General features: G+C 43.4%; 1 protein-coding gene across 8 annotated transcripts in view; it reads left to right on the forward strand.

Moving 5' to 3' along the window:
• herc1 (HECT and RLD domain containing E3 ubiquitin protein ligase family member 1) overlaps positions 1-21,193 on the forward strand; it is a 234,496-nt gene that overhangs the window by 25,038 nt on the left and 188,265 nt on the right. For 6 of the 8 annotated variants that reach the window (XM_080216228.1, XM_080216235.1, XM_080216232.1 and 3 more), the window contains exons 2-4: positions 8,941-9,896; positions 19,613-19,708; positions 20,669-20,863. In XM_080216228.1, coding sequence (XP_080072354.1) covers positions 8,967-9,896; positions 19,613-19,708; positions 20,669-20,863 — 1,221 coding nt within the window. In that variant the 5' untranslated portion in view covers positions 8,941-8,966. Of the gene's footprint in view, positions 1-1,991; positions 2,011-2,885; positions 2,919-8,940; positions 9,897-19,612; positions 19,709-20,668; positions 20,864-21,193 lie in introns of those variants that run through there. The other 2 variants (XM_080216229.1, XM_080216230.1) reach the window with 2 other exon arrangements.

Consider the following 21,193-nt stretch of genomic DNA (forward strand, 5'->3'; position numbering starts at 1 on the left):
TGTCCATCTGAACGTGCAAGTAGGGGACATTGCGTTAACGTTTTATTTGAAAGATGGCATTTGCTCTATCTGCGCTGACTACTTATTTGACTTAGCTAAACACGTTGTAGGTAGAATAAAAGCCAATATATGGAAGGTCTGTCAGCATTTTGTTTGGGGTTGTGGGGGGGCATAGGGTAGAAGAATAATTAGATAGAGACCCTTTTCATTGAATTCAGAAAGGGCTGAGTCCCTTTCATGACGCTAATGACAAAGAACAGGGGAATGATGGATAAAGATCTTGGGTTGCACATGCAAAATGTCAGCACAAAGATGTCACCGGGATCAGTAACTTGTGATCAGCGTTTCGTGTCATTATTTCTTTCACTTGTGATAAGGCCAGAAGCATTTTTTTAAAAAAAACTTCAAACAGCAGGAGGAGGAAATAGACAAGAAAATAGTGGTGGCAGAAAATGTCTAACGTTTTGTAAGAGTTAATGTTTACAAAGAAAAGTACAACGCAGGAGCAGGCCCTTTGGCCCTCCAAGCCTGTGCCAATCATGATGCCCTAACTAAACTAACAAAAACATCCTTCTGCCTTTGCTCGGTGTGTATCCCTCTATTCCCTCCCTATTCGTATACCCATCCAGATGCCTCTTAAATGTTGCTAATGTGTCTGCTTCCACCAGCTTCTCTGGCAGCGCGTTCCAGACACCCACCAGTCTCTGTGTGACAAAAGACCAGAAGGCTACCTAATACCCCAGGAGAAAGAGATCCTTGGTGTAATTTTGCACTCCATGCAGAGAATCTGCAGATATGAATACCAAGTTTATAGTATTGTAGTCTTGTCCCCCTTGGAATGAGTGTAATGCTGTGCTGGGAATGCAGGAAGGTCAAATCACTGATGTTTTGAAGTTTGTACACCAAGTTGGCTTAAATTGTGAAGGAGCTCAAAAGATTGGTGTGGGAATGAGAGAGAATCGAAATGCTGGCCTGAGAAGTCATAACATCCTTACAGTGCAGGAGGAGGCCATTCGGTCTTTTGAGCCTGCACCGACCACAATCCCAGCTGGGCCCTATTCCTGTGACCCCATACATTTACCCTGTTAATCCCCCTGACACAAGGGTCAATTTAGAATGGCCAATCAACTTAACCCGCGCATCTTTAATGTGTGGGAGGAAACTGGAGCACCTGGAGGAAACGCGTGGGGAGAAGGTGCAAACTCCACACAGACAGTGGCCTGAGGTCGGAATTGAACCTTGGACCCTGGCGCTGTGAGGCAACAGTGGTAGTCACCGTGCTGCCCAAGTCATGGTGATGTTTAAGAACATGGGAATGCAAAAAAGATTGTTCAGACCATTGAACTTGTCCCATCTTTTAATTAGGTCAGATTTAATTTAATCGCCTTGCTTCTGTATTCCTTGATGCCTTTTCTTGTGCGTGGAATACAGCGATTTGCAATGGTTCTATCTACTGGTGCCTCCAGTAGACAGGATATTTAAATGGGTATAGCAGACTGAATTGGAAAATGATTGTGCACAGTTTTGGGAAAGATTGGGACTTCAGAGAATAATCAATCAGAATCCCTATGGTGCAGAAGGAGGCCATTTGGCCCATCAAATCCGCATCAACCACAATCCTGCCCAGGCCCTATTCCCATTAACTCCATGTATTTACGCTGCTGGTCCCCCTGACACTAAGGGGCAATTTACCATGGCCAATCCACCTAACCGGCACATCTTTGGACTGGGGGAGGAAACCGGAGCACCCGGAGGATACCCATGCAGCCACAGGGACAACGTGCAGAGTCTATACAGATGGTGACCCGAAGCCAGAATTGAACACAGGTCCCTGGTGCTGTGAGGCAGCAGTGCTGACTACTGTGCCACCATGGAGAAAAGAAACATTGGACAGGTATTCCACCTGCAACAGCAAGCCGGGAAGGGTTGCTGAGATTCTCGACAATAGAGAAATGAAGAAAGGTGATCGAGAACACTGGCAGTGTCCTGAATTTCGAGGCTGCTGGGATGGTAGGTGAAGGATCTATCACCACAGTGCAGTGGTGAGACTAGAAATGCCGGAAATGTGATGGATGCTGTTGATACAATATTGCTTCCTTATTTCCTCATGATAATGTAACATTGTAAATTATACACCAGATAAGACAGAGGAAAGGCAGCTTTTCAAAGCTCTTGTGTGTAAAATAGTTATTGAATTGAACAGAAATTACGACATCTAAGCAGTTGAGTTGTTATTCTTTTTGCAGATTCATTGTATTTTCATGTGCCTTCTCTGTTTCTATGGTCCTCCTTTTCTTATTTTCAACCTAGTCTAAGTTACTTGTAGACTTGACCACATCCTTGGCTAATTGCCCACATCCTACCCTCTCCAAATTGAGGTCATCCAAAACTCTTTAACACAAGTGAGGTCCCGTTTTCCCATCATCCCTGTGCTCGCTGACCAACACATTGGTCTCCAGTTCATAGAGTCTTTACAGTGCAGGAGGCAATTCGGCCCATCAAGTTTGCATTAACTCTCCAGTATCTTAACTACACCTGTAACCCCACACGTATCCCACTAATCCCCCTAACCTATATCTCTTGGGGCACTAAGAGGTGATTTACCATGGCCAATTCACCTAGCTTGCATATTTTTAGGCAGTGGGAGGAAACCCATACTGATATAGGGAGAACATGCAAACTCCACACAGACAAGTCATCCAAGGCTGGAATCGAACCCTTGTGCTATGAAGCATCAGTGCTAATTGAAGCATTTGTGCCTTAAGTTGCCTCATCCTTAAGTGCTGGAATACCCTCCCTAATCCCCTCTCTGCTTCTCTATATCGCTTTTTGTTACAGACAGGATGGATTGGCAAACTGAACTTCTTGTCTCTCCCCAACATCTGCAAGCTGAAATATGTTTTGAATAATTTTGAAAGGTGCGTGTTTTCCCCAACTCTGTTTGTGATCCAATTTACCAATAACTTACAAGCATGATTAACTCAGAAGATACCATAATCAATCTGAGACCAAAGGATAAAGGAAATCTCCAAGCAAGGTAGTTGACACGCTGGGATCATTTAAGACTTAGCCACATGAACAGACTGGGAATAGAGGGTTACAAACGAATGGTCTAGTTGGGCTCATGAGTGGCGCAGGCTTGGAGAACTGAAGGGCCTGTTCCTGTGCTGTATTGTTCTTTGTTAGTTTGTGTACAATCAAAACCTAGGACAGGAGTGTTCCAGTACAATTACAACACTTGCATCTTCCCAGCAATTTAAAAAAAATTGCCCAGGTGTGCCCTGCGCATAAAAAGCAGGACAAATCCAACCTGGCCAATTGCTGCCCCATCAAGTGGCACTTGCTTAGCAATAACCCGATGCTCCATTCGAATTCTGTAAGAAGTCTCTCAACACCAGGTTAAAGTCCAACCAGTTTATTTGATAGTAAACCCACAAGCTTTCGGAAACGCTGTTCCTTCGTCAGGTGTGTATCAAATAAACTGGTTGGACTGGTGTTGTGAGACTTACTGTGTTTACCCCGGTCCAAAGCCACATCATGACTACTGTTCAAATTCTGCCAGGGTCATTCATCTCCTGACCTCATTACAGCCTTGGTTCAAATTTAGACAAAGAATCTTAATTCCAAAGGTGAGAGTGACTACCCCTGACATCAGGGCAGCATTTGACCCAATGTGGCATCAAAGAGCCCTAGCAAAATGGAGTAAGTGGGAACTGGGCTTTCTGTACAAGGTTATTTTTCATCATTTAGCTTGCAATGCATTCTTCTAGTGTCCCCAGAACGAGTAAAGTGCCACAGCAGTGGAACGAGCTAGCTTCTTTCAAGTGCTTTTGATATCCCTCTTTGTGTAAGCCTTTCTTGCTCGCACCATATGAAACCAGTTTTCCCTCTGTTTTATCAATTATTTAGCTCATTGGCCATTGAACATTTGTTACTCTTGTTGCCACCTAGGGAACTATTTGTTTTTTCCGAAAAGAAACTTCTCTTCAGGCACTGTGCAAAGTATTCCTGGGCATTTATTATCAGTGATAACCTTGCAAAACAGCCTCTACATTATGTTAACTTGGCTTAGATGGAAACACTCTCACCTTTTAATTTAGAAAGTTCAAGCTCCATTGTCGACTTAGGAACCTGATCTGGGTTAATGCATTACTAGGGCGTTCTGCACGTTTGAGTTGCTGTTTTTTGATATAAGTATGCTGTCTATATCCGCCTGCCAAAGTGGTTGTAAAAGATCCCATGACATTCCAAGAAAATTCTCAATTTTTATCTCAATAGATGGCCCAAATAATGCTGATTCATGCATGTGAAGGATGAAGCCAGACATCAATTATTTTCATTGGTAATGGGTTAATTTATACTACAGAATTGAGCATGGTGGCACAGTGGTTAGCACTGCCTCACAGTGCCAGGGACCTGGGTTCGATTCCTGGTTTGGGTCACTATCTGTATGGAGTTTGCACATTCTCCCCTGCGTCTAAGAGGGTTTCTTCCCACTGTCCAAAGATTTGCAGATTAGCTCGATTGGCCATGCTAAATTGCCCCTTAGCGTCAGGACCAGCTAGCTAAATGCATGGGGTTATGGGGATGGGGCCTGGGTGGTACTGTGATCAGTACAGACTTGATGGGCTGAACGGCCTCCTTCTGCAGTGTAGGATTCTATGACCTTCCTAAAACCTACTAACCCCCAAACATTCAGCCCTCCCCACCATCACAGGGCCTCCGCAATCACTATTTATACACTTTCTGAGCAAGTTGAGATCAAATTGACTAAAAACTAATTAGCAACAATCAAAAACTCAAAGAATCTTATTGAATGAAATTAAAATGGCATTACAAGAGCTAACTTGCGCTCTGGCCCCTTATGTGCCCACCGGTTGTGGGAAGGCCTCTAGTGTACTGGTGGACATGCTCCTTGTCCCAAGGTTATCACAGTATGGCCATAACAGTAGAGCAAGGGCAGACATAATTTTAGTCCCGTCCCCCCCGTCCTCCCGTCCTCCCGTCCTCCCACATGCCAAGCAGAGAGATTGACCTCTTGTAGGAGGAACTTCTTCACTCAAAGGGTGGTGAATCTCTGGAATTCTCTGCCCGTTGAAGTGGTGGAGGCTGCCTCACTAAATATTTTTAAGATGCGGGTTGATGGGTTTTTGATAAGTGAGTGGATTAAGGGTTATGGGGAGAGGGCGGGAATGTGGAACTGAGCCACGACAGATCAGCCATGATCTTATTGAATGGCGGGGCAGGCTCGAAGGGCTAGATGGCCTACTCCTGCTCCTATTTCTTATGTTCTTATGTACTGATAAACTGCCAGTCCATATTTAAATGCTCTTTCAGTGTAACAAAAAAAATCAACAAATTAAACAAATTATCGATAAATGAGAGTGACAGCTCCTGATGGCATGCAATAATACAAACTCGAGGAAACTTGAATCAGATTAAAATGGTGTTGCTGATGTGCCCTAACCACCACCGCTGTGTGCATGCAATAGTGGCACCACGTGCTCCCTTTCCAAAGCCATCCAGCCACAAACAGCTGCGGTGGAGGGACAGACGGTTGGGTTGGATGTCTTTGTTTGTATGCTGTTTTAAAGTAAATTTTAATTCAACCAGATTTGTATGGGATTTGAACCCATGTCCTTCAAGCATTAGCCTTTGAATCACTTTTGATCTCAGCGGTATGTAACAAAGAGAAGTGCAACTGCTATGGGTGGTTAAGGAATGTGTTAACATATCATTAGCCAATTCTCCTCTTATTGAAATTGTGTTATCAAGTTGTAATTTAAAATTGGATGGAAAATGACTTTGTATTTCATATAATACACATCATGATACAGGGTGTCCTTCTTCCAGAGCTTCCAATTATTTCTTAGCGCACACTACTTTTGTTTTAAAAGCATTCCAACAATTGTCATAGAAGCAGTCATAGAATCCCCACAGCGCAGAAAGAGGCCATTTGGCCCATTGAGTGTGCACTAATAACAATCATATAAAACCCTATAACCCCAAATATTTACCCCGCTAATTGCCCAAACCTGTGCACCCTGGGACACTAAGGGGCAATTTAGCATAGCTAATGCACCTGACTCGCACATTTTTGGATTGTGGGAGGAAATTGGAGCACCCGGAGGAAACCCACGCAGACACGGGGAGACCATGCAAACTCCACACAGACAGTGACTTGAGGCGGGAATCGAACCTGGGTCCCTGGCGCGGAGAAGCAACAGTGCTAGCCACTGTACTGCCCAATTGTCTTGTGTCAACCTATTTTAGAAATGCTAGAGAGAAGAAAGATCTCTTTTATATTAACTGTTTCTCAGTCATGCCCTTGTCAAATGTATATTATCCCACAGGCAGTGGCTATCTACCTAGCATTCAAAGGACAAACCTGTTTGGAATTTTTCTTAAACTATTTGATACTTTGTAACTAGAGCCAGAGTTTCCACAGCTAAGGTATTTTTAATTAATTATTTTTTCTTGGCTTCCAAGGTCAAAGTCAGAATTGGGGAAATATACGCAGTTCTAGAGAGTAAAAGAGTTCCTATAGAGGTCACCATGCTGGGACTTTGCTGTTTGAGCCCCTAGCTTGCAATTCAGTAAAGGAGACATGAGTCCAGCTTAAACTATCTTTATTTCTTTGATCCAACTCCACAAACAATCTGCATCAACCCCCAGTGCCACCTGAAGCCCCATTATATATTAGTGACTTCTATTGGATAATTGATATTCCATTAGGACTTAATTGGAAGGCCTATTAACCCATTCCTAACATTCAAGGGTCCCAATGCACATCTTAGTTGCTCTGACGATCTGTAGACTGGGTGATCTGAACCAATTTGTTTAAGGTTGGATCCAATGGTTTAGCACAATTAACACCATGATGTTTTGAATGGTAAATCTGGCTGGATTTCAGTCATCACCAGCATGGTTCGATATTCACCCTTAAAAACAACCCTGTTCCAGAATATTGTAGCATTATTCAATCAACTGCTATTCAAAGCTGCAGCTGTACTGTTTCAAACTGTAGCTTTTAACATCTTGGTAGGTATCAGATTCAGCCATTGCATTCTCTTTTTGATGTGGAAATTCTCTGAAACCCTTCGGCTGTATTTTTGTACGTTTTAATACCAGTCCAAGTTTCACCTGGAGTACTGTGTACAGTTTTGGTCTCCTTACTTGAGAAAGAGTCTACTGGCACTGGAAGGGATGCAGAGGAGATTTACTAGGCTGATTCCGGAGTTGGGAGAGTTGGCTTATGAGGAGAGACTGAGTGGACTGGGGCTACACTCATTGGAATTCAGAAGAATGAGGGGGGAAATCTTATAGAAACATAAGATTATGAAGGGAATGGATGAGATGGAAGTAGGGAGGTTGTTTCCACTGGCGGGTGAAACTTGAACTAGGGTGCATGGCCTCAAAATAAGGGGGAGCAGATTTAGGACCGAGTTGAAGAGGAACTTCTTCACCCAAAGGGTTGTGAATGTGTGGAATTCCCTGCCCAATGAAGCAGTTGAGGCTACCTCATTGAGTGTTTTTAAGGCAGGGATAGATAAATTTTTGAACAGTAAAGGAATTAAGGGTGATGGTGAGAGGGTGAGTAAGTGGAGCTGAGTCCGCTAAAAAAATCAGCAATGATCTCTGAATGGTGGAGCAGGCTCGAAGGGGCCAGATGGCTGACTCCTGTTCGTGATTCTTATGTACATGATTTAATTGTTTTTGTTTAAGACAACTTGTTCATTATTTTGGAAGATATGGCAAGTATTGTATATGCTGTTTATCACTGGAATCATACATAATTGGAAAGCGTACCCAAAATCTGAAAGTAATTCTCATTTTGTTGTTTCCTTGTGCCACGTACAATCAAGACTTTTATATAAGATCACCAATGATCTTCAAAGCGTTTTTCAAATTTGCTTATTTTTAAATTGTAGCTAACAGTACATGTCATGTGTTAAGTCCCTTTAGATAATTCGAGGGTTATTTCAAAAACACACAGACATCCTTCTGTACTGTAGGGATTCTATGATACAAAGGCAGTATTTCATGTTTATGTGGAGGCTGGAAGTTTATCATCACCTTAAGCTCATTGTAAAAACTATTAAGATCTATCTAACTTCAGGATTAAATGTAGGCGACTAGGGGACTTTCAGAGGTTTAGAACAACCTCATTTCAGAATATTAGTGTGCATTCCACTGTTTTTCACTTTTGCATAACCTTTAAGAGTGTCTTTCAACTTACTGTGAGATCTGCAGCAGATCTGGTATTGGATCAGTTCAGAGCAGCAGACCCGTATTCACTACATCTCAAAGTCTCACCCTTTTATAAGTGTTGCGTTTACAAAACCTGATGTGCGTATTTTCACTTCACTGGCTGAAATATTACTTCAAAACTGAGCAGGTATGTAGCACTGTGATCAGGAAGAAAACCTTCAAAATCTTGCAATCGATAATGAAGCAGTTAGCTAAATTTAGACCCTATCAAATTGCTCCGAATGATTGTGGAAAATGCTTTGACAGATGATGGGTGCATCATCATTGTGTTTGTACAAACCTTGCTGTTGTGTAACCTATATAATAACTACAGTGGCACAGTGGTTAGCACTGCTGCCTCTCAGGACCAGGGACCCAGGTTCAATTCCCGGCTTGGGTCACTGTCTATGTGGAATTTGTACACGTCTGCGTGGGTTTCCTCCCCCAGTCTGAAAGACATGCTGGTTAGGTGCATTGGCTGTGCTAAATTGTCCCTTGGTGTACCCAAACAGGTGTTGGAGTGTGGCAACTAAGGGATTTTCACAGTAACTTCATTGCAGTATTAATCTAAATTTACTTGTGACAACAATAAAATTCTCTTTTTTTAAATTATAGTGTGCAAGAGAAGTTTGTGTGCGATCTACCAAGCATTTAATTCACATTTTAATGATTTTTCTTTTATCTTTTTAGGACTAATGGCAATAAAGTGACCAATCATGGCTCTAACGATTCCACCGGTGAAGCTAAAGTGGTTGGAGCATCTCAATAGCTCTTGGATTACAGAGGACAGTGAGTCCATTGCCACCAGAGAAGGTGTTTCTATTTTGTACAGTAAGCTAGTTAGCAGTAAAGAGGTGGTGCCATTACCACAGCAAGTCCTCTGCCTCAAGGGACCCCAGCTACCAGACTTTGAACGCGAGTCCCTCTCCAGCGATGAACAAGAACACTACCTGGATGCTCTCCTTAGTAGCCAGCTGGCTCTGGCGAAGATGGTTTGCTCTGATTCTCCATTTGCAGCGTCCCTTCGGAAGCGCTTGTTGGTGTTACAGCGTGTTTTTTATGCACTTTCCAACAAATACCACGACAAGGGTAAAGTCAAACAGCAGCAGCACTCGCCTGAGAGCAGTTCCGGAGCGACGGATATCCATTCTGTTAGTGAGCGTCCAAGGTCGAGTACAGACGCTCTGATAGAGATGGGAGTCCGGACTGGATTAAGTTTACTATTTGCACTATTGCGGCAGAGCTGGCTGGTGCCTTCCACAGTACCAGGATTGAACCTCTGTAATGATGTTATCCACACAGCAATAGATGTGATCAGCTCATTGCCGCCATTATCTTTAGCAAATGAGAGTAAAATTCCAGCAATGGGACTGGACTGCTTGTCCCAAGTGACGACATTCCTGAAGGGAGTCACAATGCCAAACTCAGGAGCAGATATCTTGGGACGGAGATTAGCTTCAGAATTGCTGCTTGGACTTGCAGCCCAGCGGGGTTCTCTAAGGTACCTTCTAGAATGGATAGAAATGGCTCTGGCTGCATCGGCTGTAGTTAGCACCATGGAAAAAACAAAATTGCCCGTGAGTCGAGAAGGGATGATTAGTCATGACTGCTTCATGAACATTCTTCTACAAATGAGACGCTCTTTGGTATGTATCTGGTTTATAGTACCCTGTATCAGATGAAGTTTGATGTAACATAGAAATGTAGAAGATAGGAGGCGGCCATTTGGCTCTTCAAGCTTGCTCCGCCATTCATCACAATCATGGCTGATCATCCAACTCAGTAGCCTAATCCTGCTTTCTCCCCATAACCTTTGATCTTATTTGCCCCAAGTGCTATATCCAGCTGCCTCTTGAATATATTTAATGTTTTGGCATCAACTACTTCCTGTGGTATTGCATTGATGTGACTGGCTCACCACTCTTTGGGTGAAGAAATGTCTCCTCACCGCCATCCTAAATGGTCTACCCTAAAACCTCAGAATGTGACCCCTGGTTCTGGATTCCCCCACCATCAAGAACGTATATTCCCTGCAACTACCGCATCTAGTCCTGTTAGAATTTTATAAGTCTCTGAGATGCCCCCATGTTCATCTGAACTCCAGAGAAAACAATTCTAACCTAGTCAATCTCCTGATACGTCAGTGCCGCCATCCCCGGAATCAGACTAGTAAACCTTCGCTGCACTCCCTCGAGAGCAAGAACATCCTTCCTCAGAAAAGGAGACCAAAACTGCACATAGTGTTCTAGGTGTGGCCTTGCCAAGGGCCTGTATAACTGCAACAACACACCCCTTTCACTAAACTTAAAATTTGTAAATTACCTAATGATGTGGGTTTCACAAGTTTGCATGAAGAAATTGTGTATAAATCTTTTCTGCTTGACTTGGAAATATTTTTCTTTTGAATGTTGTGGTTCCTGTGAGATTAACTTTGTAGTTAAGGAGCCAATAAGAATGAATATACAATGATGCTGCTGAGCCACTTGTACTAAAATTTAAACAAAGCGCAAATTAATCCTACAAGGTTCATAAATCCAGTTGTGGACTACATAATATTGTTATGGTAATGGATTAGATAATCCAGATGGAAACCTGTTTCAGCTAAGATGCCTGGAGGTTTTGATGGTCATCACTATGAGGCAACAAAAGACCCTTCTTTTACTGCACAGATATCAGGAAGCTACATGGGTAAAGGAGTCAGTCACAGAGATGTAACAGGAAATACTGTGGTTGAAAGTTTCCATGAACGAAGCGGTTTTAACAAAGACATTGTTACGGATAGGCTTTGCCTATTAATATGACAAATCCAGATTGGGAGATTCATGGTTATACGTACATTATGAAAAGGGTTCAATTCCTGGCTTGGGTCACAGTCTGCACATTCTACCCGTGTCTGTGGGTTTCTTCCGGGTGCTCCGGCTTTCTCTCTCAGTCTAAAGATGTGCAGGTTAGGTGGAGAAGACCTGGTCGAACAAGCTGAGCCCATCTGATTGTGTGGCGCAACCTTATATAATATTGATCCCATCCCTAAGCTCAGACTGTGGGAAAGGCCAAGAAGCATTGAAAGTTTCTTTTTTTTTAAAGAATCATAGAATCCCTACAGGCTGTTTTGGCCTATCGAGTCTACACTGACTCTTTGAAAGAGCATCTTACCCAGCCACCCCACCTCCCTGCTTCCCTGTCCCCAGTCCTCATGCATTTGCCCCGCTAATCCCCCTAACCTACACATCTGGGCTCACTAAAGGGCAATTTTAGCATGGCCGATCAGCCTACTCCACACATCTTTGGACTGTGGGAGGAAATTGGAACACCCAGAGGAAACCCACACAGACATGGGGAGGATGTGCAGACTCTACACAAACAGTCTCACCAGAGGCTGGATTTGAACCTGGGTGCCTCGTGCTATGAGACAGCAGAACGAACCACTGTGCCATCGTGCTGCCCCTTTTTGAAGAGAAAAACAACTGTGGATACAAAATAGTAAACAGGCAACAAATAGTAAATGGCTTTATAAAATCAAAGCATCGAATAACAATAAAGGAGTGGCTGGCAGACTTATGGCTTTTATGAAAGACTATTTTCTAAATGGGGAAAATGCTTAGGAAATCAGAAGCCCAAAGGGACTTGGGAATCATTGTTCAAGATTCTCTTAAGGTTAATGTGCAGCTTCAGTAGGCAGTTAGGAAGGCAAATGCAATGTTAGCGTTCATGTTGAGAGGGCTAGAATACAAGAGCAGGGATCTACTTCTGAGGCTGGACCTCATTTGGAGTACTGTGAGCAGTTTTGGGCCCTGTATCTAAGGATGGATGTTCTGGACTTGGAAAGGGTTCAAAGGAGGCTTGCAAGAATGATGTCTGGAATGAAGAGCTTGTCATATGAGGAACTGCTGAGGACTCTGGGTCTGTACTTGTTGGAGTTTAGAAGGATGAGGGTGGATCTTATTGAAACTTACAGGATACTGTGAGGCCTGGACAGAATGGACCTGCAAGGTTGTTTTCCACCAGTAGGAAAAACTAGAACCAGATGACACAACCTCAGGCTAAAGGGATGATCCTTTTAAAACAGAGATGAGGAGGAATTTCTTCAGCCAGAGAGTGGTGAATCTGTGAACTGTTTGCTGCAGGAGGCTGTGAAGGCCAGGTCATTGAGTGTCTTTAAGATAGAAATAGATAGGTATTTGATTAATAAGGGGATCAGGGGTTATGGGGAAAAGGCAGGAGAATGGGGATGAGAAAAATATCAGCCGTGATTGAATGGCAGAGCAGACTCGATGGGCCGAGTGTCCTAATTCTGCTCCTATGTCTTATGGAAAAAGAAAATATACTGGAGTGATGACACCGATTTTTTTTTTAAATAAAATGAATCTCCTGTTTTGATTTTGGTAGTTGGAATGAGGCGGTATGAGAAGAAAAGATAGAGCAACCTGGTAGGATAAATATGGGTAGAATCCCTAGAATGCACAGGGAGGCCACTCGGCCCATCGTCTGCACCAAACACAGTCCCGCCCAGGGCCTATCCCATAACTGCATGCATTTAGCTTAGCCAATCCCCCTGACACTAAGGGGCCATTTAGCACGGCCAATCCACCTAACCCTCGGATTGTGTGAGGAAAAAGGAGCACCTGGAGGAAACCCATGCAGATATGGGGAGAATGTGCAGACTCTGCACAGGCAGCAACATAAGCTTGAAATCGAACTGGGTCCCTAGTGCTGTGAGGCAGCAGTGCTAACCCATTGTGCCACCTGGGTAAGGTAGTATTAATGATAACAATAGAACTGCATCAACTTACCTGGTGGGGATGAAACCATGATCAGGCAGGGGACATGGCTGGCCATTACACTTGGGGTGTGTTGATGCCTAGATCGTGGTTATCCTGACTGATCAGGGTAGCCAGTGTTACTAAACCGAGGCTTTACTTGATGCATGATCTTATTGAATGGCGGGGCAGGCTCGAGGGGCTGGTTGGCCTACTCCTGCTCCTATTTCTTATGATAAATAATTTCCTAACATTCTTATGATAAATTTTTCCAAAGGCATCTTGGCCTTTTGGCTAAGATGAAGTGTTAGATTGAGCCCGGGAGAGGGTGCAATGCCTCATCTTGTCAGCTTGGATCTTGTTTGATCAAGCCCAAGACAGGAGATGAGAGCCTTGTCTTGTCAGCTTGGATCGGGAATGTCTCAACTTGAGACTCTGAATTGGACTTGATTTGATTGAATTGGAATAAAAACAAAAAAACGTACTGAAAGGTACAAAGAAAACAAAGACATCTGAAATACAGCAGGATGGCAGAAGAAATAGCAGAAGCTCTGAGCATAACTATTTAATTCTGTGGTTTATGAGGTGCCCATAGACTGCAGAATTCAGCCTAGCAGCTGTTCAAAAGGGAATAAGACAAGTTATCCACAGACCAGTCAACCTAACATTAATAATGCACTTGTTGTGAAAGGTGATGCAAGATAGGATTGAGTTAATTCCAAAGCATGGATTACTAAAATGAGAGATGTGCTGACATTTAATTGACTGCTGTGAGAAAACGCACTTGTAAAGAGAAACATTCATGCTGTGGATTCTCAAAATAAAATGCTGCATGTGATGCTTAAGAACATTAAGGTATATTGGAGGCAGAGAGTGGGGGTCAATGGGTGCTATTCAGATTGGCGGTTGGTGACTAGTGGGGTGCCCCAGGGGTCGGTGCTGGGGCCTCAGCTATTTACCATTTATATAGATGATCTGGAGGAGGGAACCGAGTGTAGGGTGTCGAAATTTGCTGATGACACCAAGATTGGGGGAAAGGCAAATTGTGCGGAGGGTGTGGAGAGTCTGCAGAAGGATCTAGATAGGCTGGGCGAATGGGCCAGGAAATGGCAAATGGAATTTAATGTTGGCAAGTGTGAGGTGGTCCACTTTGGTAGGAAGAATGGTAGGAAGGACTATTACTTACGTGGCGAAAAACTGCAGCAGGCGACGGTGCAGAGGGACCTCGGGGTCCTTGTGCATGAGTCGCAAAAACCCAGCCTGCAGGTGCAGCAGGTGGTCAGGAAGGCGAATGGGATGCTGGCCTTCATAGCGAGGGGGATTGAATATAAAAGTAGGGAGGTCTTGCTGCAGCTGTATAGGGCACTGGTGAGGCCGCAGCTGGAGTACTGTGTGCAGTTTTGGGCGCCGCACCTGCGCAAGGATATTTTGGCCTTGGAGGGAGTGCAGAGGAGGTTTACTAGGCTGATACCGGAGTTGAGGGGGTTGAGCTATGAGGAGAGGCTGAATAAACTAGGCTTGTACTCGTTAGAGTTTAGAAGAATGAGGGGAGATCTCATTGAGACGTATAAGATGATGAATGGGATGGATAGGATAGAGGTGGAAAGACTCTTCCCGCTCAAAAAAGACAGTAGGACTAGGGGGCACAGCCTCAAGATAAAGGGGGGGCGGTTCAGAACGGAGTTGAGGAGGAACTTCTTCACTCAAAGGGTGGTGAATCTCTGGAATTCTCTGCCCGTTGAAGTGGTGGAGGCTGCCTCGCTAAATATTTTTAAGAAGCGGGTTGATGGGTTTTTGATAAGAGAGGGGATTAAGGGTTATGGGGAGAGGGCGGGAAAGTGGAACTGAGCCACGACAGATCAGCCATGATCTTATTGAATGGCGGGGCAGGCTCGAAGGGCCAGATGGCCTACTCCTGCTCCTATTTCTTATGTTCTTATGTTCTTATATTGTGTTAAGATCGTTAATCCAAAGAGTTGTGGTTAATGGAGGAATGTAAAGCGCGGTGTCAGTATTGAGATTGTTGCTGTCTTTCAATTTGCATTTGAACATTTAGATTATTAGTGTCACAAGTAGGCTTACATTCACACTGCAATGAAGTTGATATGAAAATCCCCCAGTTGCCACATTTGGGTACACGGAGGGAGGGTTTGGCATGACCAGTGCACCTAACCAGCTCGTCTTTTGGACTGTGGGAGGAAACTTATGCAGATATGGGGGGGGGGCGGGATAGCATACCAAAATTTGCAGGCTGTACAAAAGTAGGGAGTGGTTGCCTGCAACTTCAAATCATGTAACAGAGCAGGTGGCCATTTGACTTATTTGAGGCTCTGACAGCTCTTTGGAGGAGCAAACTAATTAATTTATTTCTACCTCCCTCCACAACTCCCATTCTTCTCCTATAAACATTCTTTTTTCTCTTTTGACTATGATAAACTGTTGAAGTTTTTTGAACGTGATAATAGCTCACGGTGTAGGTCATAGAGGTTTACAGCATGGAGACAGGCCCTTTGCCCCGGTTGTCCATGCCACCCAGTTTTTACCATTAAGGTAGTCCCATTTGGTCATAACCTGCTATAGCCATCTTACCCATGTAATTGACTAAATGCTTTTTAAAAGACAAAATTGTACCTGCCTCTGCTACTAGCATCTGACGAAGGGGGTAACCCCGAAAGCTAGTGAGTATATTATCAAATAAATAGGTTGGACTAAAACCTGGTGTTGTCAGACTTTTTACTGAGCTCATTCCAGACATACTCAACCCTCTGAATGAAAAAATTGCCCTTTATCTTTCCCCTCTTACCCTAAACCTATGTCCTCTGGCATTAGACTCCCCTATTTTGGGGAAAGATGTTGACCATCTCCCTTATCTATGTCCCTCAATATTTTATAGACCTCTAAGATTACCCCTTTGCCTCCTACACGCCAAGGAAAGAAGTCCCAGTCTATCCAGCCTCTCCTTTTAACTCAAACCATCAAGTTCCGGTAGCATCCTAGTAAATCATTTCTGTGCTTTTTTTTCTAGCTTAATACTCTTTCTATAATAAGGTGACCAGAACTGTACACCGTATTGTTAGAAGGTTGGAAAATGTAACATTCTTGTTTGTGAAAGGGTGCAAGAACACTCCTAGTAGTAACTACAACATCAGTGATGGGTAAGGTGTTTGAAACAGTAATTGGGAACAGGCACGTGGGGAAGTTTGAGTTAATGAAGGAGAGCCAGCACGGATTCGTAAAAGACAGATCATGTTTTGCCTATACTCCGTCAAAAAATTCAATTGGGATTTATGAGGGCAATCTGGTTGATGTTGTCTACAAGGATTAGTGTTTGACATTGAGTGTCTTTAAGACAAACGTAGGTTCTTGATCAAAAAGGGGATCAAGGGTTATGGGGAGAAGACAGAAGAATGGGGATGAGAATCGTATCAGCCATGATTAAATGACGGAGCAAACCCGATGGGCTGAAGGGCCAATTCTGCTCCTAGATCTTATGGCCTGCTTAAACTAATTTTTTTGATTCAAGGTCAGAAGTAGAGTTTCTGGAGGCTGGTAGATAGTGGTGTCCCCCAAGGATCACTGCTTTTTTGTTTGATACATGCAAATGACTTGGGTTTGGAATTCAGAGTAAAATTTGTTGATAACAAACTTGGAGGTATGACAAAAAATGAGGATGGTGCCAATTAACTGCAGCAGGAAATAAAGGCTAGTTAAATGTGCAGACAAGTGGCAGCTGGAATTTAGGACAAAAGTGTGAGATGATGTTATTTGGACAATGTGTACTTAATGGCATGGTTCTAAAGAATGAGTAGGGGCAGAGGGACTTGGGGATGTACGTGCATCAATCTTTTAAGGACATTTTGAGGGAGTGGTTAGCAAAGGATACGAGATCTTGACATTCGTGAGTTATTGAGTACGAAAGCAGGGAATTTATGCTGAACTTTTATAGTACTATACCCAATCTTGGTCACTATACTTTAGGAAGAATGTGAGGGTTCAGAGTTGGTTTACCATAGTTGCTTCTGTGAATGAAGAATTTTGGCTAAAGGTTTAGATTGCTCCAAGGGGAACAACCCTTGCCCGAACTAAGAAGATCGAGGGAAGGTTTCGAAGAGGTGTTGAAGATTACGATAAGCTTGGATAAGGTAGACAAGAAAAGCTGTTCCTTCTAGCTAATGGTACAAGGATTGGGGAACAGATCTAAGGCTTTTAGGGAAGAGATACTGTGTGCTGTGAGGCAGAATTATTTTATGCAGCAAGTAATAATGACTAGGAGCTTGCTGCTAGCGAGGATGGTGAAAGTGAAGATGATCAGTGATTACAAAAGGAAATTGGATGGACACTTGCAGGGCTATGTGTGGGAGGGACTGACTGGATTGTTTGTCAGTGAGCTGGCATGGGGTTGGTGGCCTGTGCTGTAATAATTCTATGCATTTAGTAATGAAATGGGTTAACTTATTCCAAGAATTTTGTGCTCTTCAGATATATGCTTAGACCCTTCTATTTTGCCCATCTCCCTCCTTTTTATCTGTGCACTTCTAAGGTGCTGGAATTGTATAGAGGAGTCATTGGCCATGGTTGCAACAAATAAGTGGGTCAGCTAGGAGACAGCATTCAACCTTTCACCCTTCCAAGAAATGAGAACCGTGATTAAGAGTGAACATCTTGGGAACTTCCTGAGAAATGCTCATTCTTCTACACAACTTTGGGGAGGGTTATTGCACTGTATCTTCACAAAGTGCGCACTGTCACTTTTGTATAATCATTTATGCACCGTTGCATGTGCGGTTCATCATTCTGTGGACTCTGGACTCTGGGGAATGTATGGCTGTGGAAAGTATGCATCGGTCTGTTTTGTTTCTGCCACTCTATGGTTAAGTTGAGGCAGGTGTTTGGAAGCAAATTAAAACCCTGTTTTTTAAAATGCAGATAGTTGTTCGTGGTATGCAAACTGACAGAGTTTTTCCATGTGTATCTAGAGAGATCCTGTGGTACAAGGATTGATAACATGGAGGTTTGGATGATAGATTATACCTGTTAGTGTCGTTTAGTTGGCAACAATCAGTGAGTCCCCTCTTTGATGTTTAGGGTAGCTTCCTGCACTGTGGTACATGTTGGGTACAATTTCCCCACCCCAAGTCCTCTAACCAATCTCACTTCCTCCGTGATATTTGTTATCACAGCATTTTCCTCTGAGATACTATTGTTAAAGCACTATTTTGTGTGTTTGGTTCCTTGATAAAGTTCTCTTGACTATTTTCACTAATCTGGCACTAGCTATTATAGTGATCTGTTATAGGTGGAATTTATTTGGGCAATCCAAAGTTGTTGTTTGTTAAATGTGAATCAGATGAACTTGCTTGTTGACTGCCCTGTTGCGTTATTCTGGCTTACGTAGGGGAGGCGGTGGCACAGTGATGTTGACACTTGACTAATAACCCAGAGACCGAGGGTAATGCTCTTGGGAACTGGGTTCGAATCCCATCACAGCAGGTGGTGGAATTTAAACTCTATATAAAGAAAGCATCTAGAATTAAAAGCTTAATGGTGACTGTTGTCGTTTTTACAAAAAAACCTAACTGGCGCACTAATGTCCTTTTAGGAAACCTGCCACTCTAGCCTGACCTGGCCCACATGTGCCTCCAGATCCACAGCAATGTAGTTGACTCTCAAATGTCCTCACAAGCCCCTCAGTTGTATTCAACCGCCACAAAGTCAGTAAAATGGAATCAAACCGGGTGGGCCATCCAACATTGACCTAGGCACTGGAAGCGACAACAGCAAATCAACTTGCAAAGTCCTCCTTACAAACTTCTGGTTGCTTGTGCCAAAATTGGGAGAGCTGCCTCATAACCGAGTCAAGCAACTGCTTGCTGTAGTCATGCTCACAGAATCATCCTTACAAATAATGTCCCAGAGAGTGTACCATCTACAAGATGCTGTAAAGAATTCACTAAAGTTCCTTAGGCAGCAGCTTCCAAACCCAGCCCACTACCCTCTAGAAGGACAAGAGCAGCAGATATAGGAATGCCATTGGAGGTTCCCCTCCAAGCCACACTCCATCCTGATTTGGAAATATATCCCTGTTCGTTCTTTGTTGCTGGGTTAAAATCCTGGAACTCTCTCCCAAATGGCACTGTGGGTGTACCTACACCACATGGATTGCAGCTCACCACCACCTTCTCAAGGGCAACTAGGGGTTGGGCTATAAATGCCCACATCCTGTTTTAAAAAAAATTAAACAAAAAAATAAGTGGGGGGGGGGTAGGTGGAAGGGAACTTTTCATTGAACTGTTTAAAAATCACTTGATCTACAGCTATTTTACTTTTGTTTGCATTCTTACTGTGGTACTCTCATTTTGAAATTCCTCATACTGGCTTCCTCATATTGTTTATGCTGCTGTCCTTCCTACTTGACATCTTTGGGTGGTCCTTTCCATGGATGGTACTGTTAATTAGTGTGAATTTAAGGCTATGTGTTTTGTTGCTGTCTCACTTGTGTCTGAGTGCATTGATCTCTTATGACCACTTCTGATTTGTTGTTCAGGCACTAACGATGACTTTCATTTGCTGTTTTTAATTAATTGCGAAAACTTTGATTCTCACAGGGTTCATCAGGTGATAGGAGTCAATGGCGGGAACCCACGAGGACGCCAGATGGTCTGTGCTCATTATATGAGGCGGCACTCTGCCTCTTTGAAGAGGTGTGTAAGACGCAGGATGTAACGTTCTTGAATTTTCTTAATTTTTTTTTGAAAATAACTTTATTAAACAATGTCTACTGAATATAGAACTCATTGATTAGAAAGAAGCTTGTATTTCACAAAGCACTTGCCCACATCCTCAATGTACGTCCATTTGAATTGCGTTTAAATTTGTTTGTGTTACATGTAGGCTTATATGAGCACTGCAGTGAAATTACTATGAAAACCCTGGAGTCGCCACAGTCTGGTTTGGAAAAACTGAGGGAGAATTTAGCAGTGCACCTAACCAGCTCGTATTTCGGACTGTGGGAGGAAACCCATGCAGACTCTACGCAGACAGTGACCCAAGCCGGGAATTGAACTCGGGTCCCTGGCGTTGAGACGGCAGTGCTAACCACTTGCCATCCGTTTGAAGTTATGCAGGCATTCTGGTTTGAAACTAAGATGCAATAGTATTTTTTAAAAATCCCTTCATGGGATATGGACGTGACTGGCAAAGTTAGCATTTGTTGCCCATGAGCAGCACAGTGGTCAGCACTGGGGTCCCGGGTTCAATTCCAGCCATGGATGACTGGGTGGATTCTGATGTTCTCCTCGTCTCTGCGTTGGTTTCCTCTGGATGCTCCAGTTTCCTCCCACACTCTTAAATGTGTGGGTTAAGTGCATTTGCCCAGCTAAATTGCCGCTTAGTGTTAGCAGGATTAGTAGGGTAAATGCTTGAGATTTCAGGGATAGGGCCTGGGTGAGATTGAGCCTGCACTGACAACAGTGGGCAAAATGGCCTCTTTCTGCACAGTGGGAATTCTGTGATTACTTTCCTCTGGTTATGAATTACTCTTGATGGTTTAGAGGTAGCATGGAGAGCATTTTTAATATCGGAGCTAGGCACGTATTCATTTGCTGCTGGTAATTTTGGAGCTGTAAATCTTGAAATTGATGACTTCCGTTTTTGGTCCATAGGTTTGTCGAATGGCTTCAGACTACTCCAGGACGTGTGCGAGTCCTGACAGTTTGCAGAGTGGAGATACCCCTGTGGTGTCCGAAACATGTGAAGTGTACGTGTGGGGTAGCAACAGCAGTCATCAGCTGGTGGAGGGAACACAGGAAAAAATTCTGCAGCCAAAATTAGCTTCAAGCTTTGCTGATGCTCAGACTGTAAGTAGGGTATTTATACATTTTCCACTCTGCTTTCCAACTTACAAATATTTTTATAATAGGTGTTCTTTGTCAAACTGTGGCAGCTGGCAATTGATCTAGCTTCTGTTTCTGCTACTGAGATTAGTGGACTTCAGCCATACTGCAGAAGGTTTAGTGGTTAGAATATTGTCTAGCGGACCAGTATGAACAAATATATAGGAATGTTTGTCAACACATTGATTTGTAAGTTTGAGTTTAAGTATTTAATTCAAATTGTTTTGTGGCAATACTGCTATTACAGTCTGGTAACGTTTTGGGAGAAGATCCATCATTGTGGGCAGCTCAGTG

Source organism: Carcharhinus amblyrhynchos, chromosome 32 (assembly GCF_965287045.1).
Source record: "Carcharhinus amblyrhynchos chromosome 32, sCarAmb.v2.hapA, whole genome shotgun sequence".
Lineage (NCBI taxonomy): Eukaryota > Metazoa > Chordata > Chondrichthyes > Carcharhiniformes > Carcharhinidae > Carcharhinus > Carcharhinus amblyrhynchos.